This window comes from Chrysemys picta, chromosome 4 (genome assembly GCF_011386835.1).
Source record: "Chrysemys picta bellii isolate R12L10 chromosome 4, ASM1138683v2, whole genome shotgun sequence".
In the NCBI taxonomy this organism is placed as follows: Eukaryota; Metazoa; Chordata; order Testudines; family Emydidae; genus Chrysemys; species Chrysemys picta.
In genome coordinates, this window is record NC_088794.1 from 65,283,017 (window position 1) to 65,304,441 (window position 21,425).

At 37.8% G+C, this 21,425-nt stretch overlaps 1 protein-coding gene across 1 annotated transcript in view; it reads left to right on the top strand.

Moving 5' to 3' along the window:
• DCDC1 (doublecortin domain containing 1) overlaps positions 1-21,425 on the top strand; it is a 414,547-nt gene that overhangs the window by 214,168 nt on the left and 178,954 nt on the right. The window contains exons 13-15 of the mRNA XM_065592482.1: positions 1,955-2,080; positions 4,351-4,456; positions 13,502-13,639. Of these exons, the coding sequence (XP_065448554.1) occupies positions 1,955-2,080; positions 4,351-4,456; positions 13,502-13,639 (370 nt within the window). The remainder of the gene's footprint in view (positions 1-1,954; positions 2,081-4,350; positions 4,457-13,501; positions 13,640-21,425) is intronic.

Here is a 21,425-nt window from a genome sequence, read left to right on the forward strand (position 1 = left end):
GGGGTTTTGGTCTCTGCCATAGAATACATTATTAATAGTAATAATAAAACTTGCTGTACAGTCAGAAAACTGTAAAATATACAAGACATAATATAAACTTCATATGTAATGTTTTGCATAGAGCTCCTATTTACTTGTACGTATTCAGCAGCAGATAAGAATACAGTCTTGTGATGAATACCTATTCAAATTCTCTACTTTTTCCTTTAGCAAACAAAAATCAATTTTTTCTTTTAATACTAATTCTTTACACTTCTACTCTGCTGGGAACAGGGTTATGTCAGATTTATGGCAAGTCTCTGGATGTACAGCGCAATCTGAAAAAGTAATTGAGTAGTTTATTGATGACATTTCGCTTTTCCTATGTATTATGACAGATTAAATTTCTGTACAAATAATTCTTGTATATAACTGTTTCACCCAAAACTGATAACTTGTCACTGGGGTCATTCTTGGAATAAACAGAAAATACAACCATTGTTTTTAGTGAATGTTCCAGAAAATGGGTTCTCTTAGCCATTCTTTTATACATCTTCAAATTGCCAGCTTTAAGTTAATGGAGTAGAGTATTTAATAATTTCAGTAACAATGGATAATAAACTACAACATGATAAATAACAATTGAAATTTATATTGGTCTGATTTAACATGATAAATAACAATTGAAATTTATATTGGTCTGATTTTAAAAATAATTTTGCTTTTTCTAATTTCTCAAACTCCTGCGTCCCTCAAAAGCAGAGTAGGAGAATATGCAAATAACATACATTTCGTTACACGTGTGTTTTGACACATTTTTAGAATTGTTGTTCAGCGTATTACTGTTTTCTTTGTTTAAAGTGACATTGACAACTCACAACTGGTTAATTTCACCAAAATGAAATAAAAGCATTTTAGTGAATTTGACCTGCCCCCTGAATACCTCTTACGTTAAAAAAAAACCCATACAAACCACAGACCCTTAGCTAGGATCTCTGATTATCTGAATGTGTTTTTTCCTTTGTTGCTGTGTAAAAGACCCAAATGAACAACGGGAAATTGATTGACTGTACAGTGGAAACAATGAAACTATGAATATACAAAAGTGCTATCAAATGCACAAAGTAAACAAATTAGAAAAGAAAGAGAGAAAATATATTTATCTCTAATTTATTTCAATTTACTTATTCTAGCTGTTACTTGTAAGTAAAAATATTAATATGGAAATAGGATTTTAAAAGTTGACTGTGTGCCTTTAAAAGAAACTTTATTAATAAGAGTATAAATGTGTAAATTATTCATGCTTTATTAGATTTTAATGTAATGTTGCTTACAACTATGAGACCTATAAAGGAATATATCCGTTTAAAGGTTGATCTATTGATCACAGACCTCACTGGATTTCTCCCATCAAGGTTCAGCTAATTAAACGAACTAGTATTTATTATTATATTTTGACAAAATCATACATAATTTGTCTCTGTTTTATCAAAATATATTTATATTATTTAGTTATTGTTCATGAACATTAATCTACAGTTTTCAGGTTTCAGAGTGGTAGCTGTGTTCTTCTATTATCCTTAGATGATTACCTGGGTGCTGATCATAATACTGATTTCTTTCTCCCCAAATTGTTATTTATTCCAGTAGAAGAGCTAATATTACAAGACTAATTCAATTTGGTTGCTGTCCATAACCTATAGGTTAATAAAGACAAGAAGATGGCTGGGGAGAGAATTAGTATCTGAGATGAAAGCACCTGAACTAAAAGACTAAAGCCAGAGTGTGGCTACTAGATTACTAAGGTTCTTTCCAACATATAAAATGCAGTGGGTTTTAATATTTTCTGTCTTCGTTCTTTCAACAGCATTTCCATTATGTTCACTGCCTTTGTATGTATAATCTCATTATTGTTTTTGAAGCTGTTTGATTTTGTTTCAGAAAGGTCAGCTTTGATTTTATTTCCATTTTTCAGGTCTCCCTTAAACCGTGTTCTAAGTTTGACCTTTGACAAAGTGACTGCCGCTGAAAAGGATGGTATCACAGTTATTTATAAAACTCTTCTGGATCCTAATGTTGATCTGCTGCCTGGATGTGACAAGTATATTAACTTCTGCTTTTTCAAAGTTCTCTGAAACCCTAAACCCAATATTACAGAGAAAGAAAGGGAGAACTATAGAGGATGATTAAAATATTGAAAAGCTAGTCTTCAAATCTTCCTATAAATGTGACAATTTATAACATTATTTCAGTGCACAGTACAACACATCAGTACTTCATCATCAGCTCTTCATGAGATTTCAATAGTTGTAAAAAATTAATTTATTATACCTCATCCTTCAAATTTTAAAAGATGTGACTAAAATAAGTAGGAGGCTGTTATCCCTGTTTTTTCTGCAACAGTTTAATGGGTAATTTCAATAAAGAAGTGTTGAGTCTAGTGGCGGATGAGCCACTGGGCCAACAGGCCCTGTGCCATGGGACCCTGGTCAATTGCGGGGCTCTGGAAAAATGGGCGCCCCCACTCCCAGGCTGGAGCACTATGCGGTCAGGTGGAGCAGAACAAGCCCATGTGCCCCGACCCTGCTCTCCAGCTGGAGTGCCAGACGAGTTCGGGAAGCCACTGTGCCCTTACCCCATTCCCTGGCTGGAGCAATGGGCAGGCGGGTGGACTGGGGCAAGCCCCTGCTCCCCGACCCTGCTCCCCTCATTCCCCGGCAGGAATGCCAGGCAGGTGTGGCAAGCCCCTCGCCCCAACCCCATTTTCCTGGCAGGAGTGCTGGGGCAGGGGACGGGGGACTGCAGGCAGAAGGGGTGGGAAGGGGCCCCCACTTGCTCTGGCCCAGGGGCCCCACAAAACCCTAATCCACCAATGGTTTAGTCACTAATATATTTTAGTTTATTGAAATATAAATAAAAGACTTTGCTTTTACATTTGCTAAAATGCATTTTAAAACATTTACCTATTAAATATTTCATTTTAACATGATAAAATGTTGAAAATAAAAGTAGTCAGCTAAATAGCTGCTTGTGCATTTTTCAAAACTTTATGTAAATGTCATATTCCAGGCTTCCTTACTGGAATCAGTTATGCACATGAGTAAATAACATTAAGCATGTGAGTAGTCCCATTCAATTAAAGAGGTTACTCACATGATCAAAGCTACTCAAGTGCATAAATGTCTGCAAAATCAGAGCCTATATTTCCACCATTACATGTGCATATCAATTTAAAAATTCTAATTAGGACTAACTGTCACAATCAAAAATGCTCTTCACTCTGCTGATTCTGCAGCCTGCCTCCCAATCCCTACTCCTTAATAATAGCAGCCTATCAAATTAGTTCCTCTTTTATTCTCTGTTGGTACTGCCCACCTTTCTGCCTTCTGCAGAATTGGTACCTCTCTTGGAAAGACCCTAGCTACAGCTTCCATTTCACTGTAGCCTCCAGATCCTGCTGTCCTTTATATAACCACTGTTGCTTGGATGAGATAGGAGGGACAGGGAAATAGGGAGTCTTGCAGCATATGAGCAACTTTTATGTGTGGGATGTCTAAAGTGTATGAATACGTAAGCTTAAACATTTATATAATCATGTAAACTTAAAAAATGTGTAGATCAGGGCAGATTTTATTTCTGATTTTATATCAGTACGGGGTAACATCTCCTTTTCATATAACAAAGGAAAATGCGCACAGTTTTGTTGTCCTTTTAATCTACTCCCATTACACAAAAATTGTGTTTTTTACAAATATTGGGTCAAATCCTGGTCTCGTTGAAGTCAATGGCAAAACTCCTAACAATCAGGGCAACCAAGGATTCCCCTTCAGGCAATGAGCCAGCAAAGTTGGGTCAGTATCACCCTCACTGTCCCCACTGTACAGCTCACAGTGTAGGTGGTGTGTTAGAAATGTGACTAAGAGATAGAATGTGGTTGGAGTGTTGCTGTACTCCAGTGATTCCTGGATGTTGAAATGACCATTACTCCTGCCATCATTAAGAGCAGTCTTGGAACTGCTTTAAGTTGCACGAGGGGTCAAATTAGTCCATGAATGGTCTCTGATCAGGAGCGAGCAAAAGTAGTCTCTACTCCTTTGGGTTCCTTGCACCAAGTACAATTTGGTGAACCAAACAACTGGGACCAAAGTGTCAAAATGTTGTCCATCGGATTTTAGGTTTAACTTTGATTTAAGCTTGTGTATAATTTATAATATTTAAATTAGCACACCTTATACTAAGCATTGCTTGTACTTTTTTACTGTTTGTAAGTATTAATTATATGTTAACATACATTTAACATATCTGAAAATATGTAAACTTTAAATAAAAAGTCCCAATAAAGAATCTTTTAATGACTTTGTTTATTCTCAGTTGGGAAGCTTGTACAGAATTTCCAGACAACTTCCAGTGCACAAACCACCAGACACTTCAAAACTTGGAAAAGGTGGACATGGATAGCCATTTTATACAATACAAGGTAAGTTTATTCTTTTTTGTTAGCACAAAACTGTTACATAGATTAAGTATGACTTTTTATATACCTGACTTTCACACTTCCTATTTTGTGCAAGTTAACATGTTGAATGTTCTAATTCCATTGATGTAACAAGTGTCCCATAAATGCAAACACTCCAAAGGTTAACATCTTTGCTTTTTACAATAGATTTAAAAATCAAAGAAAATCAAAATTATTAGTCTAATACAGTAACTATTATTTGGTGCTTATATTTTGGTGATGTTTGTATAAATTTTGAGTTCAGAATTTTATTTTGATACTGTAATTTTTGTTTGCATTTAAAGTACTATGATACAGAAGGAATAAGCATATAAGCCTCACTTATCAAAGCAAGTGTATTTGGTAACTGAAAAAGTAGACCCAGGTCCTAATCTAATATATTCATATGAAACCTCTGAGTAAAGTCATCTTGATTGTTCAAATCATTTAAATTAAGCCAGTTACTGTGACTACTTTAAGTTTACTTAGAAAAGTGAATAGAGTACAACTTTAAAGCTGTCACGCACCTTTTTACATTGAGTCAATTAAAGGGACTTCACACAGATTCTTCACAAACGAAGAGGCAGCTTAGTCCAGAGGGGAAGGAAGTGGCCTGGAACTTAGAAGACATGCATTCTGTTCTTTCCAGAACCACTGACTAGCTATGTGATCATGGGAAAAATCAGTTTACTTCCCTGAGCCTGTTTCCTCTTCCACATGTTGTCTTTCTTGTCTATTTAAAATGTAAACTCCTTAGAGCAGGGATTGTCTCTCACTTTAGACAGTGCCTAGCACAGCAGTGTGATACAAATAATAATACTGAGACGAACCTTGTTCCTGGCCCCCAGTGGCAAATAAAGTTCAGTAGACAGCATTTAGGGGAGCAATCTGCACCGATCTGCATTCTGCAGGGCTTCTTCTGTGATAATGCAAAGGGTTGTTTTCTGTGTAGTGGGGCAACAGCATAGTTTACTGTGTTTATCTAAAGCATCATTTTTATGTTACCTGATATTGTTTATATATTAGCATGTTGTATTGATTAGGCTTCTGGTGTCTGGTATAAACGTGTTCCAAAGTGACCTTGAGATGCATAAACCTATAGATCAGCAATAGGGAAAAGAGAAAACATCTGAATACTACTAATGCCGACCTACAATAAAATATGAGAAACAAACCTTAGGAGATAAAGAATGGGATGGTTAATATAAGCTTAAAAACTACAACTGTACTAACCTATTGAGGCTTATACATTTGGAAACGGGGAGAGCATCCAACAATTACACATCTGGGGGTGAACAGTGTATTGTGAATGATAATTTGATATCCTCAAGAGAGACTCCTTTAAAGCTAAATTCAGGGCAGAGGTGCTGGATACCTACAGTATTTTGTATTTGCGAACCTTGGAGCTCAATGAGGTGCAGAAGACACTAAGAAGATTACACACTAAAAAGGCAAAAGGCTCAGATATTCTGGATACATACATTTTTAAATTGACTTCAGGTATAGATATTATTGCTCAACCTCTAGCTGTTACTTGTCAATAGCAGATTAAAAATAAAACATTTCCCGCTGAGTAGAATTTATGACATACAATCCCAATGCGTACATCTGGGGCTACAGATAACCCTGACAATTACAACCTGTTGCTCTTTTGTCACTGGTGAGGAAGATTGGCCTATACATCAGCAAGGTGGGATAGATGACCATCAGTAGATGTCATCCTTGGGCACTTTCTCAGGTCAGGTTATTTGTCGATTCATACTGCTTTTGTGGAATTCATCATATTGTACTTTTAACAAAGGAAGCCTTGGAGAAACTATAATTTTGGCCCTTACACACACTTCTAAATGCTTGACCTTTTACTGAACATGAAGAGCAATTTAAACTTTAGTGCACAAGTTCCTGAATTGTTTCACTCATATTTGTGACATACTGTAAGGGTAAAATTTCAAGGTGCTGTATAGGGCTTTAAGTCCTCAGTTCCCACTAATGTTAAAGGAAGTTGTATATTCTACTCAGTCAATCAACGTTGGATAAAATTCACTCTGTGCAGAGATCCAGCTCATGGCCTAAGTACCACTTGAGTCCTGCTTTAACTTTTTAATATTTTAATACAATTATTTTGTCAAATTCAAGTCCTCTAAACATGTCACACAAAGGCTGTCAATATTAAAAAAGAGTACTAAGAAAAAAAATCACACTGCACTGGTACATGTTGTTTCACTGGCAAGTAAGACATTGCTACCACCATTTGACAATATTCCCACTTGAAGTTTCTGTATATTGTTTTAAAGAAGATATGAAATCCAAGCATAGCTATCCAAGCAACTCTCCTTCCAGGAACTAAACTATTCATATTCAGGAAATATGAAATCAGCTATAATACATCATCTTCCAAATCTGTCATCACTACTTTTATTTTGATGCTCATTCAAAAAAAGTTACAGCAGCTTCATATTCAGAATATGTATATATATTCCAAATATGAAGCTATATGTATTTGTTGAAGATTATTAATATTATTACAGTATTGTTATATAATATAGTCTTCAACAATAACATAATTTAGCCAGAAAAGAAATACTGAAGCCTAAATGCCTTCTGATAGAAACTCTGATCAATGATTCAGAAATCTTCTCCGGCATGATGTAGTAATCCTGGCCAAGTACAAAAAGATATGAACCCTCACCATCCCTTATATTTTAGAAAACCTTTGCACTTCCACACTACTTGTATAACTGTCTCTCTGTCAGTAATAGAAATGAGAGTCACAAATTAAATTTCAACTTAAAAAGAAGATGGATGAGCATGATAGATGACCTATTCTTTAATGGGATTCTAAAATATTTAAGAGTGTGGTTAAGAGGAAGGATTTTCAGAAGCACCTGAGTGGATGTCAGTTTGTGCTCACAACTCACTTCAGGTGCTTTTAAAAGTCTCACCTTGAATTCAGCATCTAATACAAATTCTAAAAATCTTCAGATATTGGTAACTCACAAATATTACAAATTAGCTGTCTTGAGGTTATTTTCTTTATTCTGTGATATGAAGTAGCACTATATTAATAACTCCAATTAATCTTTAAACTATCATTCTTTGAAGCTCTACAATATTAAATTCCAATGCATTTGTACATGTACCAAGAGATACTACTTTTTATCAAAGTCAAGTAATTTCGAATTAAAAGAATCAGTCTTATAGCCCATTAAGGACTGCAGCAATGTGACTTTAGATAATGTTTTTTAAAAAATTGATGCTGACCAATCATCTTCTTGGACATTCTCTATTGCAATGCCTGGGGGAAAAAATTGACATGAAGAGGAAGATAAAATAAGAAAACTTTTTCTCTTGCCACTTTTCCCTATAGTAGTTGCAGAAAGCACTGTTGCCACTGGCCTGTTTCTCCTCTCATTTGCACTAGCTATATACTAGTGCAGGGGTAGGCAACCTATGGCAGGCGTGCCAAAGGCGGCACGGAAGCTGATTTTCAATGGCACTCACACTGCCCGGGTCCTGGCCATCAGTCTGGGGGGCTCTGCATTTTAATTTAATTTTAAATGAAGCTTCTTAAACATTTTAAAAACCTTATTTACTTTACATACAACAATAGTTTAGTTATATATTATAGACTTATAGAAAGAGACCTTCTAAAAACATTAAAATGTATTACTGGCACGTGAAACCTTAAATTAGAGTGAATAAATGAAGACTCGGCACATCACTTCTGAAAGGTTGCCGACCCCTGTACTACTGTAATTCTACTGATTTCATTGGAATTACTCTTGAATTTCACTGATCTAAGTGAGATGAGAACCACATATTTATCAATCTCTTTCTCTTAGTTGGTCATTGGTCATCTCTTGAAAGACAATTTAACAAAAGGAAAGAAAGTAATAAAGTAATATTTAATTTAAGTTTAACACAGTCAGCTTGGACTCTGGTTAGAAAGCTGATGTAACTGGGCAGAGGAGAATCACCCTACTAGCAGGGAATAACCTTCAGTGGCATATAACTTCCCTGCTGTTGTCATTAAGGGTGTAGCTAGAGGAGAGGCTAGACTACAGCACTGAGAAATAGCAACAACATCCCCTCTACCAAAAGGCCTCAAGAGGGCCAGCCCTCTCCAGAAAGCCAAAAAGGGATGGTGATTGCTGGAGAGATGATGCGGCCAGAATGGTTAAACAATGCACGGATTCAGCACATCCTCTGAGCAGCCTCTACCAGTAAGGCTCCTATATTGTCCTCTCCATAGTTAAATCTGTTACCATTACTGCTGGCAGGAAACAGGGTTGAGGAGAGCTAATATTCTCACCTGTCCTTCTCAGGGTGACTCCTCCAAAAGGCCCAAGCTCTCAAAGAGATGTATAATTTGCACCTCCCTACATTGCTTTCAGTCAATTAATCTGACCTTGTAACTTCAGTGCTATCACTCCCTTAGAGAATTCCTCCTCAATATAAAAATGCATCATTCACAATGTGCAGTAATACCTACAGTCAGCTCACTTAAATGCATATTTATAGTGCTGTGTAAATCAGTGGCTCTCAACCTTTCCAGATTACTGTGCCCCTTTCAGGAATCTGATTTTTCTTGTATACCCCAAGTTTCACCTCACTTAAAAACTACTTGCTTACAAAACAGACCTAAAAATACAAGTATCACAGCAACCTATTACTGAAAAATTGCTTACCTTCACATTTTATCATATAATTATAAAATAAATCAATTGAAATATAAAGATTGTACTTACATTTCAATGTATAGAATATAGAGCAGTATAAACAAACCATTGTCTGCCTGAAATTTTAGTGTTTACTGCCTTCACTAATGGCTTTTATGTAGCCTGTTGTAAAACTAGGCAAATAACTAGATGAGTTGATGTAACCCCTGGAAGACCTCTGTATACCCCCAGGGGTACATATACCCCTGGTTGAGAACCACTAGCTGTAAATAATAACAGTAAAGTAACAAGTCCCTTTTTACAGACCAAGTCTCAGCTAATGTTAGTGAATGAATTTTTTCAGATGTTGTTCTCTATGATAACTTGGCTTTGCTCATACAATTTCCAATATTATTGTTTATGGCTACACCATATGCTTTATCCCTTTGCCTTTTTTCTGAAAGGAAGAATTTTAAAGTAATTTTATTAGAGGGTGGAATGGATGTTTTGCTTGCTTCTATCTGTGGGCTTATGTTTAATAGCATGTATCATAGAAACAAAGTACTCTGTGGTATGTGATAGTATAGCTTAGCATATCACCGCACATGCTATGAATATAATTTTTCAATGCAATTTCTAATGCTTTTTTGAGCACTCTAGCTCACTCAAGTTGCATCTCTCCAGTTCACTGTCATGGGCTGCCAGTTTGGAGCAAAACTATCAAATATAATAAAGAAGGTGAAATCTCAAATAAGAAAGTTAATGGCCATTGTTGCTTCTATGGGGTGCCATTGCCCCAAGCTCTGCAGGTTTTTAACATCATCTGAAGCTGGTGAGAGGAACATGCTGTTGCTTCTTTATCTAGTGTCACTTGGGTACTGTCCAACTTAATTATCTCCTGATGCACAGCATGGTGTTAGTCCTGGGTGCCAGCCTGTGATGAATACAAAGGGCCATTGCTTCCTCACTGCTGCACCACTAAACCAAATGTTAAAAGATTAAAACCTGTGGTAGTGATAACAAGAATATAGGGACTTGCAGCAGGTGTTATACAAAGAGGCACACAGCATAATGATACTTGTGTCTAATTCCAACCCAAACAATCTTCTCCCCAGTTGTAGTGAAACCTCTGATATCTGATAGCAATTTATAATAGTGAGGTTGAGTAAGAGTGCTGTCTTAAGCCTGGAGCCTTTGGAGGAGGATTAGTAGAATATTCGTTGTCATTGTACAATAACTGTGGGGATTCCCTTGTAAGATCAGCCTGCTGCTGGCTAACGGGTAATATGAAATCAAATGTGCTATCTCTGTACCAAATGTTCTGCTTCTGCTGCTTTGCCAGCCTCAGTATATGCTCCACTCCATTTGCTTTCAGAAGGGAGTGGATTAGAAGTAAATCAACAACACATTTTTCCCACATCGCTATTCTTATCTAATATCTCATTTCAGGCTGGGATTTTTGTTTTTCCCCCTTCTTTTTGGGTGCTTAGTTTGTGTTCTGAACATCCTTTCTAGTTACGTTTTTCTGTTCATTTGCTATTCAAAAGCCCCACCAACAGTAGCTGATGCATGTGGGCACAAACTCGTGGCAGATAGTTTCATTCCTATGTCTCTATGGTTTAAAAATGGTTCTGTTGGAGACTCTGTACTTGAAATCAAAGAAGTAATTTATTTCCAGTGAAACTTTAATCACCTCGCCAAGTACCTCGGGCCAATATTATCTGCAATAACTACATTGTCCTTATTGGAATTACTGTTGGCCCATTGAATCACAAGAGATACTGATCATTGTATTTCAGACTTGTTAGAAGTGCATAGCACTTCCAATACAGAAATCCTAGGTTAAATCTCCATTAATCTGTATTTCTTCATTAATGCTGTCTCGTTGTGGTAATACAAAATATTTGGGTCATAAATTTCATGGAAGCAGTCATTGAAAAGTGAGTGTTTTGACTTATACATCAGTAGTCCTTATATTACAGATGAAGCACTGCTAATTTAGACACAGTCTCATTTAAAATAAGTATTATTCCATCCAGGTGGGATTCTGAGGGTGAACAATGAGTCTATTCATTTCCTTTCACTTCCTCTTAACAATAGGAAGCAGAACATTGTTTTTTGTTACTACAGCCTTGTCTTAGAAGCTTATAAAGATGTTGAATAATGTGGTTCATTCAAAAGCTTTTCTTTCCTCAAACATATTAACAAGGGTCATATTGCAAGTGTTAAGACATGATTGCAAGTGTTAAGACATGATGGACCTCCAGTGTTTATTGGAAGCATGATGTGCCTCTACAGAGAGCATTCTTTGAGGACAAAAGGATCTTGTCAGTCACTGGGTATAGAGACTTTTAAGATTTCACTTCAAGTAATAGATTGTGCCCAATTGTATTCACTTAAAGTGCAGTTTACAATTTATTCTGGCAAAGATATACATTTTTGGTCTCCTAAAAGCATACTAAGCATAATTTATGGGATTTTTTTTAATATTGTCACTATATAGCCAAAAATAACAGAAGATCTTGTCACCTTTTCTTATCACCATCTTCAGTTCTTATAAATACTCAGGGGCAGATCTCCAGCTGCATTAGCTTCAGGGGAGTTATACAGATTTACACCATCTGAGGAGCTGGTCCTCAGTTGTTAATCAGAATGAAAACCTATTTTGATGCTATCATGCTCCTTTCCTGTCAGGGTGAAGGGCCTGTTTTCTTTCATCAAAGACTAATGGAACCCGTAAGGATTCAAAGGCTCTGAGGAAGAATACTCTCTTGTGACAGACTGCTCTGCTGATCTATGGGAGACATTATAACAATCTGTTATCCTTAACTATTTATACAGTAACTCCTAAACACCTGCTTCCTTGCATTCATCCTTGGAAATCAAAGTGACCTACAACTGCTAAAGTGGGAGGAATTCAGGGTGAGGGCCTTGTGTTTGTATAGCACAATAGGCCTCTGATCCAAACTGAGGTTTCAGGGTCCTACTGTATTATTAGTTATTATTGAATATTTATAATGCATATAGTATGTCCAGAGGGTTTCTATGTTTCCATAGGATCCTCAAAATTCTGAGCAACAGAACTGTTTTGAGTTGGAAACAGTCTACTATACTGAGACTATTTGCCTTTCATAGCACAGTCTAACACTGTGAAGCTTTTTCAAATTATTTTGCAGATAAGATTGTGGAGATCTGGACTGAACTGTCTGTCTGTGTGGTAATAGAGTCAATTTTCAGGAGGAGCAATACAATTTTCTCTGCCTCATTTGCAGCTGGTCATACTCAGGTTCTGAAGGTGCTGGGGAATTGAATATATTATGACCTGTATGTTACACGTCTCTTCAGGATGGTGAGAAAAGACTTAATGGGGCCAAGGATCTGGCCCTTGTTTTTCTCATATACAGATTTATACCTCGATCATTCACTGATAATTTCTAGTGAAAACATCAAGTAGTGTTTGTGTTAGCTAGTATATCCCAAGCCTATTGAAGAGAAGTCATAGGACATTCAATTTTTTTTGCAGAATGGTCTTATATCTGTAACTAATGGGACTTGTGTGTGTAAGTCTTTGTGCCTTGATGGGATAAAACTCCATTAATAAAGTGAGAGCCACTTTCAAATTATTATCTCCATATTCAAGTGCTTAGCAAATTATTAGCTGATTGGCAGGAGCAATTCTCACTACTAGAGTAGGAACATGTAACTTCAAAGTTATAATGATTAACTTTCTATATACAAGATTTTTAAGTAATCTTATAGTTTTTATTTTAATTACATTAAAATTAGTTGTAATTGATTAGTACAATATTAAGTACATTACTTGATTCAATATATAGCATATCTAAAATAATGAATCTGTTTCACTGTAACTGTTCTTCTAATGTGAGGTTTTAACATACAGGTCACATAATCAATACTGTAGGACCTTTTTCTGTCTGTCACTGTAGCTGTGCTGGAAGACGTATGTTGCACTGCATTTAGACCCAGTGCAGGTTAGTTCCCTCTCAGAGCAAGGGGGAGACTAGGCTGAAGGTCTGCACTTAGGGAAATGCAACAATGCGTGGTGTCTTGTTTGGGACTCAAGGCCAAGACGCACTCAGCCCTTAAAATGATGAAACCATAATATGTTGTAATCCAATTTATTTATTGGGATTAACATAATTCACAAATATTTCTTCATGTATACATATATCTGTTGGCCAAATCATCTTACTCGGAACCTGTAAAGTACAAAATACCATGTCTACAGTAGAATACTAAGGTTGTATAGTACATTAGCAGGCACTTTGTAGTATTTGCTGAACTTTGCTAGTGGTATTAATTTAAAATACCAATTACAGTAATGCTCTTGTTTTTTTAATATGTTTAGGCCGATCCACAGATAGTTTTTCATGTCTCTGTTGCCATGGATAAAATGAGGAAGGCACTTCCCAGAAGAATGGACTATCGGGATCTAAAAGTCCCATCAACACTGTGGCCTCTGGCTAACATGTGGTTAATCACAAAGGTATTGTATTGATCAGATAGGATATCAATTTTAGTGGCAATAAATGAAATTCACTGGCATAAAAGGGAAGAATAATTATAAGAGGCATCACAATTAGGCTTTGCAGTCTGCAGTGTTTTGGGCTACTTCAGAGGTCTCTATTTTGTGGGTTAATAATAACGTCAGTATGCCAGCTTTTTCTTGATAACTTTGATCAGACTCTATGATATTAAAGTTAGATTTTTTTAAATTTAAAATATGAATTCTCCCCTTGGGGTGAATCTTGTCCCCACCCCTCCCCAAGCCTAGTTGGGGTTCTGCTGCATTGGGGGTTCAGGGAAGATAGGAAGCTGGGAATCTGCACAGGGGCACATATCCTCCATGTGACATGGAGTCTAGCTGTGCAGGGTCTCCTTATACCTTATAACAGGGAAGGTGGAGTGGAAGCAGCCACTGGAGTTTTGGCTACCTAGATAGTTTCATCACCCCCAGGTTAGACTATGGAATTAATTTTACATGGAGTCAAAGGTCAGTTCCTTATAGGAGCTATAACTCATGCAACATACAAGCAACCCACTTAAAAAAATATACAGGTATTAATAAAAAAAAGATAAAGATATTAATGTTTTCTGCTGTTCCTTTTTTGCTAGTGGACTGAATTAAAATCCTGATACTAATCTAGAGAGCACTTAATGTATAAAGTGCTGTTTTTTTTTTCCCAAAGACCACTTGTTCTTCCACAACCTACCAAAACAGCTGTGCTCAGCAGTTAAGATGCAGCTGGTGAAGTACAGAATAAGACTTCCAGGTGCCAACAACAGAGCATGCTTATTGGTCAGAGCCCAGCTGTAAAACACTGTTCCAGAGGAGAGCCGACTGAACACAAGCTGATAGTATTTAGATCAAAATGCAGGGGCTACCTTTCTGCTGAAACCTTCGCAAATAATGATATCTTTCTTGTGGCCACCATTTGATGGAGAAGACAAAGGATAGGCTGAAAGTAAGGATAAAAAGAAAGCGGTGGAGTGGGGAGATAAACCAGTGCAAAATTTTGCCCTAATTTGTTATGTGAAGTTGCTGTGTTTTGGAGAAAGGAGACATACTGACATTAGCCATTATATTCTGTGTTTTACTTTATGCTTTCAGCTATGGATTAATATCAAGCAACCTATATTTGTTACATTATGTAACACCTTGGAAAAGAAAGTAATCTTAAATATTATAAACTTTCTTGTACTGTTCATTGGTGATGGGAATTGGACAAGCTATTACCAGTTGCTATTAAGTTAGTCTGGTATATGTCCTAGCTAACGAAGACAACATTTTAAAACTTAATTCCTATCTTGTTGCTTCTCAGGAAGTGAATTATTACCAATGTATTTGAATAATCCATGTTATAGTACAAAAAAACAACTACAGTAGAATCTCAGAGTTATGAACTCCAGAGTTCTGAACTGACCAGGCAACCACATTCCTCATTTGGAGCCAGAAGTACATAGTCTCTGCAGCAGCAGAGACCCAAAAAAAAAAAAAGCACACACAGTACAGCACTGTGTTGAATGTAAACTACTAAAAAAAGGGAAAACAGCATCTTTCTTCTGCATAGTAAAATTTCAAAGCTGTATTATGTCAATGTTCAGTTGTAAACTTTTGAAAGAACAACCATAACATTTTGTTCAGGTACGAATATTTCAGAGTAACGCACAACCTCCATTCCCAAGATGTTCATAACTCTGAGGTTCTACTGGAAGTTAGTAAGTAAAATTAGAAAACAACACTGTGAACTTCCCATAGTTCACATAAAAGTATTAAAAAATCAGCGTATACAACATGTTCAACATATTGGACTCTATTTTTTTCTCATTGCATGGCAGATTTAGTCACAAAACTTACATTAATTTTTAGGCTACTTCTACACTAGACACTATTGGCAGCAGCATAATGTGAAGGTACATAGCGCAGTGAAAAGCCTGCCGCGTCCACACTGCAGTGTGTAGCTATGTGTGTTAAAGAAAGGCTCTGGCAGAGAGGAGACAGTGGAGAAGAGCTTCAGCAACTGCCCACTGCTGGAGCCTTTCACTGTAGCAAGGAAAGGCTTTGGTAGGGAAAGACAGCGAGGAAAGGCTGAGCCTCCCCCTTGCCTTTCTCCACTGCTTGAGTCTTTCCTTGTGGTGGGGAAGGGATTCAGCAGCAGGGGGCTGGCAGAGCCTTTCCCCACTGCCTCCTCCCTTCCAGAGCCTTTCCTGCTGGTGGGGGTGGGGGGAGGTGTCTTTCCCTGCAGAGGGGAAAGGCCCCAGCAGCAGGATACTACATAGCTAAAATAGCAGTGTAGACAGCGAGGCATGGCTTGGAGGAGTAGAGAGTGAGTAGGGTATGTACTCACATATATAATCACACCTTTCAAGCATGTGCTCTACTCACCTAAGCTGTGCCTCACTGGCTCCTTTAAGGTATGTCTACACTGCATGCTTCTTTTAGTGGCATGTAGTGTACATTCCAGGGCCACCCAGAGGATTCAGGGGGACTGGGGCAAAGCAATTTCGGGGGCCCCTTCCGTAAAAAAAAGTTGCAATACTATAGAATACTATATTCTCATGGGGGCCCCTATGGGGCCCGGGGCCTGGGGCAAATTGCCCCACTTCCCCCCCCGGGTGGCCCTGGTACATTCCCACATAGCCCTCTACCAGGTGTAAATAGCACTGTAGCTGGTGAAGAGAAGAAGGGGCTGTTAGTGCTGCTGCTGCGCCCCACTCCCCCTATAACCTTGAACCAGGTGGTTAGGACACTGAGCTGGGATGTGGGAGACCCAGATTAGAATCCCCGCTCTGAAACAGACCCACAACTGACTTTTTCGGTTCACCAAAAGTTCCAAAACATTTCACATTTGGTTTGAACTGAATCAATTTTTTATTTTTTTTATTTTTTTCTAAACTGCCACCAGACTGAAAAATCAATTATACATCTGTTCTCTCAGCTACCAGCAGAGGGAGCATGCTAAGGACAAGAAGAGGCATGCCCAGAGTGAACTGTGCTTTGGCTATCCTTGGTTGATGGGCAGCTTTAGGGGTTTGTTGAGCCCTACACAAGAACAGGAACTAAATCATGGAAAACTGGACCCCACTGTTTTCTCACTTTTGAATGTGTGTTCCCTCTTCCTTGCTGAAAAACACAGCACTAATATGGGGCCAAACTGTTTGCTAATCTTTGCAAAGTTGAACTATAGGAGAGCTGAGAGCTTCCATTGCTCAACTGTATTTCAGCCAATACACTATTTCCAAACTTTAAGGAGTTTATAAATGCACTAAATTGTCTGTATTTGTCATATTAAGAGTCACGCAGCTGCAGTTGTTCCAAAAATTACAGATTTCTTTTAAAAAAAATTATTGGCTAATATTATCAATTTTGCGATGTGCTTGATTTGTTTCATATTACATACCAGAAATTATTGCAGCCTTGCACAGGCCCCATTCACATACCAGAGGGCCTACTGTAGTTCTGAATTATGGTTGCCAATTTTGGTTGGACGTATTCCTGGAGATTTCATCTCAGGATATAATCTTCAATGAAAGATCGATCTTTAATTCCTGGAGGCTCCAGGACAATTCTGGAGGGTTGGCAACCTTATTCTGAATACTAATTGCTTCCATCAGATCATTTTGTTGTATGTATGTAACAAATGATGAATGTAACCAGTCACAGAATGCCAAAGCAGCCCTATCGAGTTCAAGTCAAATGATCTGCAACAAGACAGCCATTGCACACTTGTCAAGCAGAAGCATATTGCTAACACTGTGGGCAATTGTACACTACTTGTACTGTACTTATTTTCCTAAAAGGCATAGCTGTAGTGTAAGTGGCACTACAGGGGAGGGGGCACTCAGGGGAGGGGGCACATCCATTTTACTGTTTTAGCCTGGAATAGCAGCATATAAACAGAATTCTTTGGGTGTCTGTTTCTGAGAGGAGATATAGAATGAAGTTCAAAGCAAATATCTCATTCTATAACAGTTTACAGTTTTATATGAGATGTGCGTATGTATATATATCAGGGGTGGCCAAACTTACTGACATTCCAAGCCGCATACGACAATCTTCAGAAGTTCAAGAGCTAGGACATGCCTGCTGAGGCTCAGGGCTTCAGCCCTGTGGGACAGGGTGTCTCGGGACTTCAGCTCCATGGGAAGCACCTGCCAGGGCTCAGGGTTGTGCCCCATAGGATTGAAACCCTGAGAACCCGTCCCTGCTGGGCAGAAGAAGCCCTTAGCCCCACCACCCAGCTGCAGTGCAGAAGCCCCGAGCTGCCCTCCCCAGTCTCGTAGGCAGAGAAGGGGCACTTCGCAAGCTGCACTTTAACTGTAAAAGAGGCGCTTGCAGCTCGCGAGCCATGGTTTGGCCACCCCTGAGATAGATCTAGATATAGATAAATGAGCGATAGTATTTAACTAATAAATATGGCTTGTGAGAAGTGATGCAGGTTTTATTTTTTATTGTTTCACTTAAAGTAGTAAAATTTCCTGGTTCATCCATTTAACATTAAACATCCAAGGCCCCACTTCTGCAATAAGCTCTATAATGACACATCCCTTTGCCCACTTGGGGTCCCATTGAAGTCAATAGGGCTTCATGTGGGGGGCACGTCTCTGCACATACAGAACTCATGGCAAGATAAAAGTCTAAATATGTAATTATTATTCACACTTTCCCCAATGGACTATGGAACAATGATCCAAAGCAAGTTTGAGACATATAGAAGCAAGAGAGATTGCTCTTTAATAAACAATTCAGATAATTAATTGACAGGCTTTTGAAATGATCTTAGCTGATTTTTTTTCCTTTCTTTTTTATTGATGTGGTATGAAAGAAACAAGTGCTGAAGTCCTCTGATTTTTTTTCATTGGGCAGGATAAAATGAACACATTTTAATAGACTCTGTTATTTTATGAGCATTTTTTTAAATAAAAGGTTTCCCTCATCAATGCAATATCTTACATTTATTATATCAGATATATTATACCTAGATATGTGACATGCAATAAAGTGCCTCAGCCCATTATTCAACTATCTGATGTGCTTTATAATATTTGATGTCAGTGTCTGGTTGCTTTTGCATTATAAGAGTACTAATTTGGGGGCGTTTGTGTGATCTAAATGCTTTCTTTGCCCTCCTGCAAGTCTTGGATCCATAATGTTGACTAAACCTTTTTGGTAGTCTCCTTCTCTCATAACTGTTTTACTGAGCTATAAAAAGCAAAATCTATAGCAGCATGTAGCTCCCAAAGATACTTGAACCCCAAAGGTTCAGCGGTTTAATGAAGATATGCATGGAAAAGTTTGAATCCTTTTTTGAATCTGACCCAAATTCCTTCTGTCTGGAAATCTCAAGAAACAGCATTTCTTATGACAGGTTTCAGAGTAGCAGCCGTGTTAGTCTGTATCCGCAAAAAGAAGAACAGGAGTACTTGTGGCACCTTAGAGACTAACAAATTTATTAGAGCATAAGCATTCGTGGACTACAGCCCACTTCTTCGGATGCATGTCTAGTGTTTCCTGGCTTTTTAGAAGTACTGCCATTTCTGCTTGTTGCCCTAGATGGCACCACAAAATGCAGTGGCCTTTGAAATTCCAAATAAACTAAGTTACCCAAACGTTATCAAACCTCACAACACGCTTCAGTTGAAGTTTTGGATGAACATTTACTTCTGTGCTCACTTTAGCTGAACCATCCCCACAGTAACTTCTTGTTCTGACATTTTATTATGTGGGTGTAAAGGTTAATTATTGTGCATCTACCTATGACTATTATGGATTAGACAAATCACTAAAACATTTAGTTTGTTTAAAAAAAACCTTCTTTGTACAGCAAGTGCCATTAAAAAGTAAATATTTATCAATAGTTATTAACCTGTAGAATCTATTATCCTGCAGTTATGTTATGTCCTGTATACAGGGAAATACTGCAGTATCTCAGGTACCATGGTACTGGTATGGCAACTACTAGCTTTAAGTACTCTCTTAGCCTGTAGCATCCCAGGACTCACTGAAATATTTAAGGTAAATTATACGTATTTTTTAATATTTATGTACCCTAGAGATAAAAAAGTCAGCTTTTCAAAATTCTACTTGCCCACTAATCTGGAGTGCATAACTCCCACCCCCACCACCATCATCACCAACATCATCCTGGCATAGAAAGTACGCTTATTAAATTTGCAGATGATACCAAACTGGGAGGGAATGCAACTGCTTTGGAGGATAGGGTCAAAATTCAAAATGATCTGGACAAATTGGAGAAACGGTCCGAGGTAACAGGATGAAGTTTAATAAAGACAAATGCAAAGTGCTCCACTTAGGAAGGAACAATCAGTTTCACACTACAGAATGGGAAGAGACTGTCTAGGAAGGAGTATGGCAGAAAGGGATATAGGGGTTATAGTGGACCACAAGCTAAATATGAGTCAACAGTGTGATACTGTTGCAAAAAAAGCAAACGTGATTCTGGGATACATTAACAGGGGTGTTGTGAGCAAGATATGAGAAGTCATTCTTCCGCTCTACTCTGCACTGGTTAGGCCTCAACTGGAGTATTGTGTCCAGTTCTGGGCACCACGTTTCAAGAAAGATGTGGAGAAATTGGAGAGGGTCCAGAGAAGAGCAACAAGAATGATTAAAAGTCTAGAGAACATGACCTATGAAGGAAGGCTGAAAGAATTGGGTTTGTTTAGTTTGGAAAAAAGAAGACTGAGAGGGGACATGATAGCAGTTTTCAGGTATCTAAAAGGGTGTCAGAAGGAGGTGAGAGAAAACTTGTTCATCTTAGCCTCTAAGGGTAGAACAAGCAGCAATGGGCTTAAACTGCAGCAAGGGCGGTTTAGGTTGGACATTAGGAAAAAGTTCCTAACTGTCAGGGTGGTTAAACATTGGAATAAACTGCCTAGGGAGGTTGTGGAATCTCCATCTCTGGAGATATTTAAGAGTAGGTTAGATAAATGTCTATCAGGGATAGTCTAGACAGTATTTGGTCCTGCCATGAGGGCAGGTGACTGGACTCGATGACCTCTCGAGGTCCCTTCCAGTCCTAGAGTCTATGAATCTATGAAGCCTGGTAAAGGGTGGGTGAGTAGATTTTGCAGTCGACTAGATAAATTTTCATGACAGTTTTCCAAGACTGATAAAAATTATATCAGGTGATGATTTACATTTTAAACTGTCCTTTAAAACTAACATTTTCATAGTGATAGGTGTGTACCAATAATGGAGAGGAATTATTTATGATTGTAAAAGAGGATATAACTAGAAATAATTGAATGAAAATCAATAACTGTCAGGACAAACTCTTGACTGTGAGATCTATGAGGCTGTGGAATAGGCTCCCAAAAAAAGTCGTGAGACATGCCCCCCCACCCCCCATCATTATTTGGGGCTTTTTAAGGAACACTGGACAAAGTGTTAGCAAATATTCTTTGGGGGTCAATCGTGCTCTGGCAGGGTGCTAAGCTACTTCATCCAATAAATCTTTTCCTATTTTCTATTCTATCTCCTTTGTCCTATTTTTCTCTTGCCACAATTGATAATATATTAAAATATTGCAAACATAATGTTTGGGAAAATCTTGTTAAAATACCTGTTATAATTTTAAATGCAAATTAAAGAAATGTCATAAAATATTGTTAAATGTTTCACTTCTAACAAAGCCTTCAGTCATCTGCTTTGGGAGTAAGTTTGGCCATTAGAACAACAACAACAAAAAACAGTTCAAACTAGTCTTTAAAGATGTTTAACCAGCACTGTTTCAGACATGGAGTAAAAC